We start from the raw sequence: 14,937 nt of genomic DNA on the forward strand, positions 1-14,937 counted from the left end.
CAAGGGAAAGCCAAAGAAAGCAATGGGGAGCCAGGAGGAGAGGTGGCTGGAGTGACCAGTCGGCTGGTCCTCCTGCCCCCTCCCCCACAGCAGGTCTTTCTGCTTCTCACCTTCCCTATTCTCTTCTGCAGCTGAGCTCATTCAGGGCCCCCAAATTTCCTTCCTCTGGCTTTCTGCTCTCTGAGGCACACTGGTGGGATAACCAGGGCTCAGATGTGGGCTCTAGGCCTTCACTGGTCCTACTAGCTCATGTGAAAACCCAGGCATCATTTCTCAGTATCACAAGGATTGGAGTGGGGAGGTGACAAGCTCCAGGGGACCCTCCAGGGTCCTGCTTCCTGCTCTGAGCTGCTCTTCCTGGCAGGTGCCAAGGCAGGGAGGGGCCTATGGGGCTTATGCCTTCTACCTGTCCAGCTGGCATTTTGTGGGCAAGGGAGAAAATATTTCATTTTGCTCTTGCAGACCAAGTGGGGTGCTTGACCCTGGCTTTCCTCAGCTTCCCCAGGATACTGGTCTCCATTTTGGGTGCACTGTGGCTTTAGCTATGTCACCCCTCCCCAGCCCGAGTCACATCCCTGCACACAAGCACCTCGATGCACATGCACACAGCACACACAGGGGCCTGTGCAGACCTGGCAAGTCCTGTGCCAGGAAATCCCTGGAGTGAACTTCAAAACCGCCTGCTGGGGTGGGCTGGGGGCCAGCCTGTGGGGGCTCTCCTGGGATGATTGACGGCTGCAGTGACAGAAGCAGTGAAGGAAGGTGCTGGGGTTGGAGCTGAAGCTTTTGCAGCTTGCAGGTGGGGACTCTCCTGAGGGGTGGCAAGTGTGCTACAAGCTGAACCAACTCTAGCTGCCCCACCACTGTCCCTGGGTTACCCAAAGCTCCCTTTGACAAAGCCTGGAGCCTGCTGACACTGGAGGCTGGGGGAGGGCTTTCCCTCGCCCTCTGACTACCTTCCACCATTCAAGAGAGCTTCTAGAACTCTGCTGTAAGAGCTAGCTTGGGGGGAAACAAAGTCCACCAGCCCCATGCTGGCAGGCCCGTAGGGATCACGGTGGGAGTAGCATACTCCTGGGAGGGGCAGCCTGGCAGGTCTGCTGTCCCCCACCACCTACCGTGGTCACGTCAGAGTCTGGAGGCGTCATCTCCACCAGGTTGATGTAGTAGGGAGCATCCTTCCAGGTGGGGTGGTTGTCGTTGATGTCCAGGAGAGTGATGTTTACCTGTGAGTAAAGCCACAAAGGGGTGCTGTGAGATGCACCTGGCCAAGGTGGGTGAGGGCAGGGCCCACCAGGGGAACTCAGATGTTACAGGCCATCTTGGCATTAATTCCACCAACCCCACCAATTTTGGGAGCCTTGGGAAGGGTCTGGGCTTTCGAAGGCAGAGGGGAGCCAGGTCCTTTCAGGAGGAGAGGGTTTAGGTGCTGTCCCATCAGGAGGCAGAGGAACAGATGAGGCGAGCCCTGGAATCCTTGCTGTGACCTGGAACTTCTCCCACCTGCCCTAGTCTTGGCTGATGGCGATCTGATAGCATCCCTTGAGCTTCCCAGTCTCAGCTACGAGCCAAGCAATTTCCTGGCTCACCTGCCACCAGGTAAATTATTTACAGGGCTCTGATTCCTATTAGAATGGGCCTCCCTTGACAGAGTAGGGCATTGGGGATTTTTCTGCCAAGTCCCGGGCCAAGCAGTACCAACCCCAGCCCCTTGGCTGGGCAAGGATGGGGGCAGCTGCTGCAGGTAGGGTGAGGGCCATGGAGAGAGGTCAGGAGAAGGGTTCCAAGGGAAAGCCAAAGAAAGCAATGGGGAGCCAGGAGGAGAGGTGGCTGGAGTGACCAGTCAGCTGGTCCTCCTGCCCCTCCCGCACAGCAGGTCTTTCTGCTTCTCACTTTCCCTATTCTCTTCTGCAGCTGAGCTCATTCAGGGCCCCCAAATTTCCTTCCTCTGGCTTTCTGCTCTTGGAGGCACACTAGTGGGATAACCAGGGCTCGGATGTGGGCTCTAGGCCTTCACTGGCATCATTTCTCAGTATCGCAAGGATTGGAGTGGGGAGGTGACAAGCTCCAGGGGACCCTCCAGGGTCCTGCTTCCTGCTCTGAGCTGCTCTTCCTGGCAGGTGCCAAGGCAGGGAGGGGCCTATGGGCTTATGCCTTCTACCTGTCCAGCTGGCATTTTGTGGGCAAGGGAGAAAATATTTCATTTTGCTCTTCCCACGGGCCCCCACATCCAGGTGGCAATGCTTTTCTTCCCCATAGCTGTGGTGGCCCAGGGCTGCCCTCAGCTGATGATGACCTGGTCACTGCCTCCTCATTCCACTCCCACAAGCCTCATTTCAGCTTGGGACATGGTGCCCGGAGGTCTGAGGGGGCAACCTGAAGCTGAGCTGGGGAGCACCAGCCTGGCGGGCAAGGGGAAGCTGGGGGGGCACTCACAGTGGCGATGCCAGTTTTCTGGTTGTGGCCCACACCCCCGTCCACCGCACGTACGATGAGGATGTATTCAGACTTGGTCTCTCGGTCAAGCAGAGACGTGGTGGTGATCTCACCTGCCAGAGGGAGGACAGTGAGTGGGAGGGTGCTGTGGCTCAAATGTGTCCCCCAAAGCTTCGGGTGTTGGGAACTTAGTCCTCATAAGTGGATTAATGTTGCTATCATGGGAGTGACTTCGTAATAAAAGCGAGCTCCCCCAGCTCTCTTGCCCTTCTGCCATGGGATGACACAGCAAGAAGGTCCCTCCAGATGCCAGCACCTTGCTCTTGGACTTCCCAGCCTCCAGAACTGTGAGCTAAATAAACTTCTCTTCTTTATAAATTACCCAGTCTGTGGTATTCTGTTATAGCAACAGAAAACACTCAGACAGAAGTTTGTGTGGGCCAGGCAGAGAGTGAGGGAAGGAGGAGCGAGCGAGTGTTTACGAGATGTCACCAAGCTGCAACAACCTGGCAGCGTGTGAATGTCTGTGTGCTGGGGGTGCTGAGATGGCGCTCACACAGGCAGAGGGGAGGACACCCAGGCCTCGGGAGCCGGCACCCCAGAGCTGGGCAATCTAACCCCACGATGAGGAGGTATTTGCAGACGTAGGAAAATCTGGGCTGCTTACAGGGAGGAGGGGCTTGACGGCAGGGCAGAAGGGACCTCTCATTTAGACTTTTGACATCATCTTACTGGCTTTATCACATGGAACTTGTTACTTAAATCCTCTGTGCCTCAGTTTCCTCATGTGGTCAAAAAGGAACAATAGCAGGACCTACCTCAGAGGGCTGTTGTGGAATTAATTTAGTTAATGTCATGGAAATCTTAGGACAGTGCCAGGCACTGTGTATTCATGTAAGTCACAGAAATACAGTGACAGGAAGGAAAAACACCCAGTGTTTCACATGTGTTCCAACGTGTGACTCACGACTGGACAGTTCAACTATAGTGCACTGAGAATTAAATAATAATTAAAATAATTTCCTATTGCCTTGTGAATAACACAATCACATCACCGTGAATTTTTTTAGTGTGTAAACAAGTATCCTGTTAAATAGAAACATTTATTAAAATAAACCACACTGTCAGTGTGTTTTTGGCATTTCTTTGTATTTTAGTGTAACTGAAATATGAATGTCACCCTGGTAGCGGTGCGCTGGTAAATGTTTGATAAGTGGCTCCCCAAAAGAAAACAAAGGGCATTTGCCAATTTCCATAGTGTGAATACTCCCACCAGAGCCCATTTTAAGCCACCAACTTGATGGCATCGAATGTGCAGTTCACAAATGAGCACATAACTGGCTCTTGGGAGCACGTGCGAGCCAGTACACGCAGACGTCACCTCAGCATGTCACCATTAGATCCTTTACCATTTCTTATCTGCTACAGGAGAGAGCTACACTTTGAGGACAGTGAGACCCAGATCTGAATTCTGATTATGGCCCTTGTCAGATGCTTGGCCTTGGGAAACTTTTTTGATTTCTCTGAGCCTCAGTTTTCCATCTGTAAAATGGAGATTGGTATACCTTCCAATCAGAGTTTTGTGAGGATGAAACCTCTACAGGTGAAGCCCCCAACACTCAAAAAAATGATCATTTCCTTCCTGCGCACTGTGAGAGTTCCCCGAGGGCAGGCACCATGTGCTGCTATCTTTTTATCCCCATCGCCTGCACTGTGTGACCTGGGGCAAGTTGCTTAACTTTTCTGTGCTTGGTTTCTTTCACCCTAAAACAAGGGAGCTGGGCCAGATGGTCCCTAGGATCCCTTCCACACTGACATTTCTGTCTCTGGCACTCTGGCTTTGTCCTCTGGCCTGTGCAGGGCTGAGCAGGGAGCTGGGGTGAGGGGCAGCAAAGGAGCTAAGGCCAGGAACAGAAGACTGGCAAAGGTCTGCCCGACAAGCCATGCTCCCTGCCAGGGTGGTGTCGATTAATTGGCAGGGCAAGGAAGAAATTAATCTCTAAAGTTTTAAACATGAACTTGTCAGCATGATAGATGGCCTCTTTAGTCGGGGAAATTAGATCCAATTAAGGCCACCTTTGTGGACCAGTCCTGGCTAATTTGACCAAGGAGCTCAGAGGAAAATGCTTACACCTTTGCAGCTCAAGGAGCCGTGTTAAGGCAGCAAGAAAAAGTCCATGTCATCATTAAAGGCCCTGGAGGGAGCTGGAATTCCTGCCTGGGGAGACGGGGTGGTGGGGGTGTTGCTGAAAGGGCAGTGAGCTGGCACTGCATTTGGGTGGCAGGATGTGGCTCCAATGTAGCCTCATATAATGCTGTGTTTAACACTTGGGCTCGAGTCAGAAGTCCAGGCTCTGCAAGTTCTCAGTCAAATTCCTTAATCTCTCCTATGCCTCAGTTTCCTCATCTGGAAAATGGGGATAATGCTAGTGGTTGTCTCAGAGTGGTGAGGAGAGTACAATGAGACGATGCTGGTCAGAGTACTTAGGACAGTGCTGTGCATTTGGTTATTATTAATTAACGATGTGACTCTGAGCCCCCTGGAAATGTGGGCTCGCTGAGGGTGGATGCTCCTGACAACGGGGAGGAAGGCCCTGTTTTTTCAGAGCTGGAAGGAGAGGCTCAGGATGGCCCTGGATCCCCTCTCTTCAGCCTTTGCACACATCAGCACCAGCCATCTGCTCCCCAAGCTTCCAGGAAAAGGGGTTGAAAGAGGCATTGAAGGCCTACTTCCACCCGGAAGTCATGACAGATAACAGGAAGGCCTAATGCCCTGCTGGGTAACCGACTACCTGTGGCATGGGATGGCCAGGGTCCCCCAAAGATTCCTGCTCTCTTCCCTGCGTGGAATTATTGCTGGGAAGTGGCCGCCGGGCAGGGACCACATTCCCTGCCTTCCTTGCTCTAGGCGGGCCATTGCCTGGTCTGGCCAATGGGATGTGGGCAGGAGTGGTCACGTCACTTCCAGGCCTGGCCCACAAACTCCTCCTGGCACAATACTCCATGCTCTCTTCCCTTCTGCAGTGACCCTGGAGCCACTACATGGAAGGGGCCTGGGCCCCAGACTTGTCATGTGGAAGGCTGTCCACTGAACATCTGCACTGGAATGCTGTGCGAGTTAGAATTTCTGTTGTCTTAAGCCCCTGAGATTTCAGGGTTTTCCTGGTTAGTAATCTAGGGCTCCCCTAACTCATCCAGAAATGGGTACTCAGAAGTGACGTGCCTTGCATGTCCACTAAGCTGACATGGAACTCCGTGAGGGCAGCGCCATGTCTTACTCCCTCCTGTACCCCAGCACCTAGCACAGCACCTGACTCGGAGCAGACCCCACTGATTTCTGAATGAACCTATGAATGAATGTTCTGGGGCCCCAGATTCCCTCTCAGGTCTGGTTGAAAGCCTGGGATCTCTTGTTGCTTCTTTCTGGCCCCATTTCTTCCCAGCTTCAAGAGAGAAAGCTGGACAGAGGCACATGGAGAGATGAAGAAAAAGAAGAGAGTCACACGGGCTGAGCAGGAAGCCGGGGGAGGGGCCCGCAGGAGAATAAATAAAAGAGAGTAACAATAGCAATTTCTTTTTCAGCACTTACTATGTGCCAGGGATTATTCTAAGTATGTTCCCTGTAATAACACATTTAATCCACACGACAGCCACAGTACGATCACCCTCATTTTGCAGGTGGGGAAGCTGAGGCACACAACTGTGTGAGGAGTCAAGATTCAAGAATGAGATCAGCAGCTGAGGGAGGGGGACATATAGGCTTGAATAAAGGTGTCCCTGAAGAGTGGCGTGTTAACCAGCTGTTGGTAAAATGGAACACATTTTAAACACAGTAGGACTCTTCACCCTTGAAAGACATCCTCTAGTGGGTAAATTCATGTTGTGATTTTTTTTTTTTTTTGGTAATATCAGTAATCCCACTCAAATTAATATTTCAGGGATAAAACCCAGTGTTCAAAGCTGGCTTGCTCAGGCCGGCCCGTGGCTCACTTGGTAGAGTGCGGTGCTGATAACACTAAGGCCACAGGTTCGGATCCCATATAGGGATGGCCAGTTTGCTCACTTGCTGAGCGTGGTGCTGACAACACCAAGTCAAGGGTTAAGATCCCCTTACCGGTCATCTTTAAAAAAAAAAAATTTAAAAAAAGCTGGCTTGCTCAAAACTGAAGGGGGGAGACCCCGGCCCAGGGCTGGGTGGGGAGAGTCAGCCTGAGGGTGCAGAGAACCAGGGCTCCCACGGCGGCGGGGGGTGAGGGGCAGGGGAAACGCACCTGAGCGGGCATTGATCCGAAACTGCAAGGAGCCCTCCAAGGAGTAGATGATGGACTCCTGGCCATATTCCCGGGAGCGGTCCAGGTCCGTGGCATTCAGGAACAGCACTGTGGCTCCTTCCAGGAGATGGGGGGTGGGGTGGAGGGAGGAGGCTCTGCTCACCCTGGGCTCAGAGCCCCAGGCCCTGGGAGCAGGACCTGCACCCACCGATAGTCCTGCAGGAACCTCTCCGCGACCAGCTCTCCAGGAGGCAGGAAGCCTTCCTGCGGGGCTGCCCCACCTGCTCTTGTGGCCCAGATCCCAGGGCTGAGCAGGGACAAGGCTCCATGGGAGGGTGAGGCCTGGAGCCAGGATGGATTGGGGCCCTCCCTGCCTCTCTTTCTCTCCTGTCTCCCATACCATCCCGCCCCCACCCCGCCTGCTCCGCTCCCGTACACCAGCCCAAGCTCAGAGGACACCACTGCCTGTCCCCGCCCCTGCCTGGCTGGCCACCGTATTAAATACACTCAGATTGACCAGCTTTTACTTTGGGTCAAAAGAAATGAAGCTCCCTGTTAAATTATTCTACATTTATTGTATCCAATTTTGGTCTGGTTTTATCTTGTTCACAAGGGGAATTTATAAGGGTTTTTATTTTCTCCCTAATGTCCAGTTAAAGCCTTCACTTTCATTTCCATCTCCATGAAATCCCGGGTCGGGGGATCAGCTTTTCCAGCTGCCCTGGCCACACCCTGACAGTGGCTTGTCCAGAGGCTGCACCCACCAGGGCTTTTAGCTTGGCCTTTCCTGCCACCTGTTGCCAGCTCCCGCAGCTTGGCATGCAAGTTCAGTGTGCAGGTTCCTAGAGCCTTCACACCTGGGCTGGGGTCCGCGGGACCCTGGCCACTGCCTTTGATGGTCTGAGTCTCAGCATCCTCCTCTGCAAATGGGACTGACAATGGCTCCGGAAGAGGGGGACTGCTAGTGAGGGTCCCGAGCACGAAGCAGGCAGGGTGCAGGCCCATGGCGAGTTCGCACCTGAGCTGCAGAACTGCTGGATACTACCACGTGGCTCAACCAATAGTCCCTGGGGGGCAGGGGTAGGAAGGTCATGTAGCCCCTTCCAAGTAGCTGTGGGACCTCTAATCTGACCCTCAGTCCTGCCCTGAGCAGGAGAACAGGTACATGAGCCCTAACTGCCCCTTTTCTAAGCATACCCAACTTGGAGGAGAATCAAGGGCCACAGCAAAGGCCATTCTTTGGCACAGTGCCTGGGGATGATGGGGATCGCTGGGGGCTCTTTAGCAGTGACACTCTCCAGGGGATGCCTGACTGGGTGGGACAGGTAGGGCTGCGCTGGATACAGCCCGGCACTCACCCAGCTCATCATCAGACACCACAGAGGTACCCAGAGGCTCTCTTTAGAAGGCCCCACAGTGCCAGGGAGGGCCATCCCTTACCCCAGCTATCACTGCACTACAGCTGATCCCTAATTCCAGTTGTCCCTGACTCCAGCTGTCCCCTGATTCTAGCTGTAATCTGACTCTAGCTATCCCTGTCTCCAGCTGTCCCTGACTCGAGCCATCCCCTGACTCCTGTTGTCTCCCAACCCCAACTGTCCCCTGACTCCAGCTGCCCCTGACTCCATCTATCTCCTGACTACAGATGTCCCTGACTGCAGCCATCCCCCGACTCAAGTCGTCCCCCGACTCCAGCCAAACCTTGACTCCAGCTATCCCTGACTCTAGCTGTCCCCTGACTCTTCCAGCTGCTCCAGCCATTCCTAACATGCATGTCTTCCCCCCTGGAATAGTCCACTCTGGGTGTAAGGGTGAGGCTGCCAGCCTGCCCTGAGGACAGAGCAGGTGTAGAGCTTGAGTGTGGAGCTGGTAGTCCTGGGTATGCAAGCGGGGCCCTGGCCCCTGAGGCCTGGCCCAGTGATGAGCCTCCCATTCTCATCCTCATGTAGAAAGATATGCAGTCTTTCAAGGCCACCCCCTCTGAAATCATAGTCTCTGGGACCTGCCTCCCAACACTGTAGTCTCAGAATTCTCTGCACACTCTAGATTGTTTAATCAAGATTGCTTAATTAATCATGGGTCATTATTCTCTTCCCTGCTAGACTGTAGCTGCAGGTGAGTAGGAACCAGGTGCTGAGCAGAGTGTCTGCACATAGTAGGTGCTCTTTAAATAGTTGCTGTCTGGCAGATAACCAGACATCTCCAAAGGCTCCCCTGACTTGTCACAGGATGCTTGGCCTGGGAAACATAGAGAAGGCCATGGACCTCTCTGAATTGGGTGGAAAGCCAGGACCTGCACACCGTAGGTGCCCGTGACTGCTGGCTGCCTGTCCCCATGCCCCTGTCCCCTCCCTGACTGGGCCCACACCTGTCATGATGTTCTCCACCACAGAGACGAAGTAGGCAGGCTTGCTGAAGGTGGGAGGGTTGTCGTTCTCATCCTGGAAGGAAAACAGACAGGTTGCAGGAGCCAGAGAAGAAGTCGGGGCTGGTCAGCTGTCTAAGGTGGGCACATAAGGGGCAGGCTGGGCACAATTGGCACTGAGTGTAACGAGGGGGCCAGTTGTCCCTCTGGCAGGTTATGGTTCAAGGAGTTACGACAGGCCTTGGGGAAGCATGTGAGGGTCAGGAAGGGACAGTGAGGGACAGGGAGATGGAGAATGAAGGCAGCAGGTGGGGTGCCTATGACTCCCAGCCCCCATGGCTGTCCCGGGTCTTCCAGCTGAGCTCTCAGCTTATTCTAGTTCTCCCACCCTCAGCTCATCAGTCCCCACCCTGGGGAGACCCACTCAGACCTTCCCTCCTAGCTCAGCCAAGATGATTGATGGTGGAATGCTCTAGAAAGAAGGGAGACGAGCACACCCCAACCATAAAGATACTGAGTGTGCAGTGGCAGGCTGGGTCAGGTGGTTGCCAGAGCCTGAACGCTGCCCTGGGCTGGCTGTGGGCAGGAGCAGCTGGACCTTCCTCATGTACACAAACGATGGCTCCTCCAGCCCCTGGGCAAACCCTGGCCCAGAGCCCTCCACCTGCCAGTTCTGGAGCAATCCCCCTCTGGACCAGCCTTCAGCAGGCCACGGGATGGTGCTTGGCCGAGGGGCTGGACTGGGCAGCGTGGGTTGTCCCGGTCTCGGGGGCACAGGAGCCCAGGTGCAGCCTCTGCCTCCTGCTGGCTCCGCTGCTCCTCCGTGCCCACCCCCCTTCTCAATCAGAGGAGGCCTTCCTGCCCTTTCAGACTCTCCTCCTCACTCACCACTTTTGCAATCACTCAACGAGAATCCCTCCCTGCTCTCCTCTTTGAGGAAGTCTCCCTGACCACTTGGCTCCGAGCCTTCTCCCCTTTCTCCAAGAGCCCAGGAGTCAGGCCATGCCACATCCCCTTTGGGCAGTCTTCACGCCACAGTCTCCTGTGGTTCATGCTCCGAGGGCCTCTTTTCTCCTGTAACTGGGAGCTCTTTGATGGGGAGGATCCTGCACGAAGCCCCTTTTTTGCTAGAGTCGCTTTTGGCAGAGCAACCATGAAAGAGACAGGGATATGTTAGCTGGCTGTCCAGCCCTTGGGACTTTAGAGAATCCCAGCCTTTTGGGACTGGGGGCACCCAGAAGGGAGTGCTCCTCTTCTCAAATCTGTCCTCTGGCTCTAGACTGCACCCTGGCTCAAGCTGACCTCCTGCCCTCTACAGATAACTGGCAGTCTCAGGACTCCCTGATGTCCCATGCCCCCACGGCATTCACGGGCACCTCCCTGGCCCCTGGCACGGGCAGGAGTGCCCCATGTACATACACATTTAAGCTTCTGCTTGGCTGCACGGAACGGCACCGAGAATGTCAGTGACAGAGCATGAGGCAGAAACTTATTAGCGGTGATATTTCCCCGGATCCTGGCGCTGCATTCGCTATTAGTTCTAACTCAGCGGCTCCCTCTACAAAAGCTTATTGTCCCCTAATGGGAAATCTACAAACCGAGTTTGACTTCTTTATTAAAAACCAACAAGCAGCGGATGAAAAGGAATCGCCTGGCTCCTCTTGCCCCCTCCTCCTGGAGCCCTGTCATTCTGATCTGCCTCTTCCCACCCCCAACCTGTGTAGTCAGTGCTGCCGTCAACTATTTCGTCTCTGTTATTTTTTTTTTTCCAGTGGAGAGAAAATCCTTTCAGTGGAGGGAAGCGGCAGCCTAGCCAAGTGACAGCTACTTAAAAACTACCCACGTGCAAAACCAACCCAAAGGCGGTGACCTTTTCAAGTGTGGTCTTTAGACGCAAGTGACTATGCATCCAAAACCCTGCTCGAGAGACAATGTTCACTCACAGCCCAGGTGGCACGTGCCTTTGTTGCCAGACCCTCCTGCTGCCAGGGGACAGGTTGGCCTTGGCAGGAATGTGACCAAAAGAGAAGGGGCTCTCCTTGGCTCCCTTTCTCAACTGAGCCACAGGTTGGGAAGGTTCTGGGGTTTGGGGCAGTCCCTGGGTTTCAAACTGTCATGAGGACAGATCTTCGAAGACCTTGTGTGTGGTCCCCTGACCAGCAGCATCAGCATCACCCGGGAACATGTCAGAAACGCAGGATCTCAGCCCAACCTCAGACCCACTGAACAAGAATCTGCATTTTAATAAGAGCCCAGGTAATGTGGGTGCACAGGAACTTCAAGAAGTACTGGTCTCAGTCACACTGGACACTTCCCAGCCGTGGCTCAGTTAAGGGAGGGAGCCAAGCAAGGCCTCTTCTCTTTTTGTCTCAGCCCCTCAAAGGCCAGAGCAAAGAGGAGGACAAAGGCCAAGGGATTGAACTGAGCTTTTACCCACTGCAAATAAAAGAGTGGCCAGCAGCGTCCCTCCCTCATACCAGAGCGAGTCTCCATGTGTGCAGGTGGGTGGGGGCAGGAACCCACCTCGCTCCCCGCTGGGCAAGACAGGGTGTGCCCTGGTGTGGAGCCACAGTGGTCCAACAGGAGTGGAGCCATTACAAATTTCCCAGGAATTTCAATATACTGGATCCCTACACCAAGGCTCCAGGCCTATGGGTGTTCAGGGAAGAAGTTCAACCGGGAGTCACCCAAGGCAGGGTTCAAATCCCAGCTCTGCCACTTACTAGCCATAAGTGAGGAAGACACCAGTGACCATAGCCAGCTATACTCCCTCCCTGAGCCTCAGCTTCCTCATCTGTAAAATGGGGTCGAAAGGGATTGGGTAAGGTGAAAGGACCTGGCACTTTGCCGGAACCCAACAAGTTTTACTTTCCATTTGGCCCTGGGCTGGTATAGGCCACTTCAACTTATTCTCCTAAACCTCCCCTACTCTTCTCCCCTCCTTTGTCTGATCCCCCATAGCCTAGTGGGGTCCCTCCCTGTACCGGCCTACTCTCTGGAACTCCCAACGCACACTGGAGCCAGGCCGGAGCGTGGATGCTGCTGGTGTTGTGCACAGCTGTCACATCAGCTGTGGTGATGACCACACAGTGGGTGCCAGGTGCCAGATGCCACCTGCACAATCTCATTTTATCCTGACAATATCATGAAGCAGGTCCCATGATTATCCCCACTTTGCAGATAGGGAAACTGAAGTTCAGAGAGGGTGAGAAGCCCAGGTCACACAGCTAGAGGGTAGCAGAGGAGAGTTTCAAACCCACGTGCCTCCAGAGCAACGTGCCTCTTTCCACTCAGTGTTTCCTTGGGTGTGGAGCAGGCTTCATACGCACTTGCACATCCTGCCACGGACCTTGCACACAGGCAGAGGTCACTGCCTGCCTGAGCAGAGTGGGAGACTGGCTGGGTGAAAGTGATGGGTGGGGTGGTCAGGGTAGTGAGTCTGGCCAGGGTTAGGGAGGTTTGGGGGCTGTGGTCAAGACTGGGAAGCTAAGGTCAGGTTTGGGAGATGCAGTCAGGGTTGGGCCACGTGGTGAAGAATACCAGGACATGATGTGATTGGCAGGGAATGCATTCTAGCTCTTTGGTGTCGCCCTCGGCGTTTCAAGGTAGGAGGTTGTGGGTTCAAGACAGGCAAGTTTTTAGGCTTCTGTGGGTCTCCTCTCCTCTGCTCTTCTTCCCTGGCCTCTCCCTGAGCCTGAGGTGCCAGACACGAGGATTCTAGAAGCAGCCCCCACCTCTCTGCCTTTCCCTTGCTGCCCTGGCTCTGCACGGCCTCACCCTCCTGCCATTCCTCAATCCTACTCCCACGTGCTCACCTGGAGGGCTTCCCTCAGGCATCCCCCTTCCCACCACTTCCAGCTCCATCCTGTTCAGCAAGCAACTGGCCAAAGACATTTCACTTGGGGGCTGGCCCTGGGGCTTTAGCCTGGGGTTGAGAGGACAAGGCTTATTAAAGCCACGTGTGGGGCAGCACCAGAGGCTGTAGGCGCAGCTGGCTGTGACAGGAAGGCCATCCCCATGCTCTGGGGTGAGATTTTCCTGAGCTGATGTCAAATCACAGCATATCTGCTAACCTGACAATCTGATCTAATCCTCCTGAGCCGGTAATGCACTAACTCTTGAATCAACACGTGCACACCCCTCTCCTGCAGACGGAGGGAGGAGGCATGTCACGCTCAGGTCTGTGTGTGTGTGGCCTCAGCGGCGAGAGGTCCATTGGTCCTGCTGTCACGCCGCACTCTGCATCCCCGGGGTCTCTGGGGGCACAGCTCAGGGCAAATGAACCAGTAAGGAGATGGATCTAGCGACTGATAATTTCAGACACAGAAGGCTCTAAGGTGTGTTTGATATTCATGTCAGACAAGCTGTGGTTTGGTTTCAGGCCCCTTTAGATCTTCAGAGGAGTGGAAAAGGAAGAAAAAAAAAAGTAGAGGGGGACAGAGGGAGAGAGACAGAAGAGAGAAGATGACCTTCCAGTAATTCCGTTGAACTTCACAGAATGTGGCCATCAATGAGGGAATCCCATGCCACTGACTCCTTGTTTGTCTCCCGACTCTCGTTTCCCCATAGAGGGTGTGCCAAGGCCACCAAATGAAGTCAGAGCAGGACGATCTGTTTCTTCTTGACTTACAGGGCCCTGGGCCTTCCCTGGCCAAGCTGGGAGGCAGCTTAGTTGCTGCAGAAATGGCAGAGGTTTGCTAGGGCAGGCTTTGGGACAGTCTGCCAGGTAATTCCCCGAGCTGTGAGGACAGCCAGGGATGTGGGAGATGCAGTCCTATGCCACTGGGTTCATGCAAGGTCTGCTCTGGAAGCACTGATCACCCCTTGCCCCAGAGGGCAAGGCCAGCACTCCTGGGTACTTACAAACACCTCGATGGTGATGGGGACAGTGCTATTGAGAGGGGGGTTGCCAGCGTCCTTGGCCATGACCGTCAGATAAATCAGCCCGTTGGAAACCTGTTCGTAATCCAGGGGATGGCTCACACTGATCACTGAAATGACAGGAACAGAGTCCCCTGTAAGCAGACTTTACATGCCCAGACTTCTGGGTAGAGATGGTGTGGCTGGCATGGCCCAGGCCAGCTCTGCCTTGTTTTCCCCTCCTGCCTCTGAACACCTGGAGCCCCCTGGTCTTGACTTAGGTTTACTGAGTGCCTGATATGCACCTGGCACTGCACTCAGCCCACCAGGTGGTAACTATTTTGTTGGTAATGTAAGCCCCACTTCACAGATGAAGAAACCAAGCTCAGGAAGGTTCAGTTACTTGCCCAAGGTCACACAGCTCGCAACTTAACAGAGCTGGGATATGAGCCCAGGTTTGGCTGAATCCACAGCCCAGGCTCTTTTCTAGCAGGCACTATAGGCTGCTTGTCTGTCTGTGTCACCCCCTCATCTGGAAGCTGCTGGGAGGACAGGGTCATGCCTGGGGCTCTCTAGCCCTGTCCCTGTTACTACCCCTTCCTCCAGGTAAGCACAAAGTTCCCCAGTTATTGCTCAGCATTGGAGGTGCCAGGAAGGGCAGGCAGTGGGGTGCAGATGGCAGTACCCTCCTCAGCCTCCTCTGGCCCTGTGTGTTTCTCTCCTCACCTTTCTCCCCCTCTTCTGACCTTTCTCCCCCTCTTCTCTGCTCCCCTCCTCCCTTCACCCTATGGGCTCTTCATGCCTGTTCGGGGGTCTGCTAGGCACCGTTTCTCCCCTTGGGGAGATACTCAGGGTTATTGTGCTACAGACCTTACCTTCAGCAGAACTCTGGAGGTGGGTGAAGAACCCGAGTGCCAAAGGCAGACATAGGCCGAGAGGCAGGATTTGCAGGGAGCTAAGATAGATACCTCACTATTGCACATGCCTGGACTCTCTCCATTAGTG

The 14,937-nt window shown here is 54.3% G+C and overlaps 1 protein-coding gene across 1 annotated transcript in view; it reads right to left on the reverse strand.

Moving 5' to 3' along the window:
- LOC103605446 (cadherin-23-like) overlaps positions 1–14,937 on the reverse strand; it is a 132,153-nt gene that overhangs the window by 52,017 nt on the left and 65,199 nt on the right. The window contains exons 7-10 of the mRNA XM_008590039.1: positions 9,076–9,148; positions 6,708–6,824; positions 2,437–2,549; positions 1,119–1,226 (exon numbers count right to left, since the gene is read on the reverse strand). Of these exons, the coding sequence (XP_008588261.1) occupies positions 1,119–1,226; positions 2,437–2,549; positions 6,708–6,824; positions 9,076–9,148 (411 nt within the window). The remainder of the gene's footprint in view (positions 1–1,118; positions 1,227–2,436; positions 2,550–6,707; positions 6,825–9,075; positions 9,149–14,937) is intronic.

The sequence above is a fragment of the Galeopterus variegatus genome, unplaced genomic scaffold (genome assembly GCF_000696425.1).
Source record: "Galeopterus variegatus unplaced genomic scaffold, G_variegatus-3.0.2 Scaffold5817, whole genome shotgun sequence".
Taxonomy (NCBI): domain Eukaryota; kingdom Metazoa; phylum Chordata; class Mammalia; order Dermoptera; family Cynocephalidae; genus Galeopterus; species Galeopterus variegatus.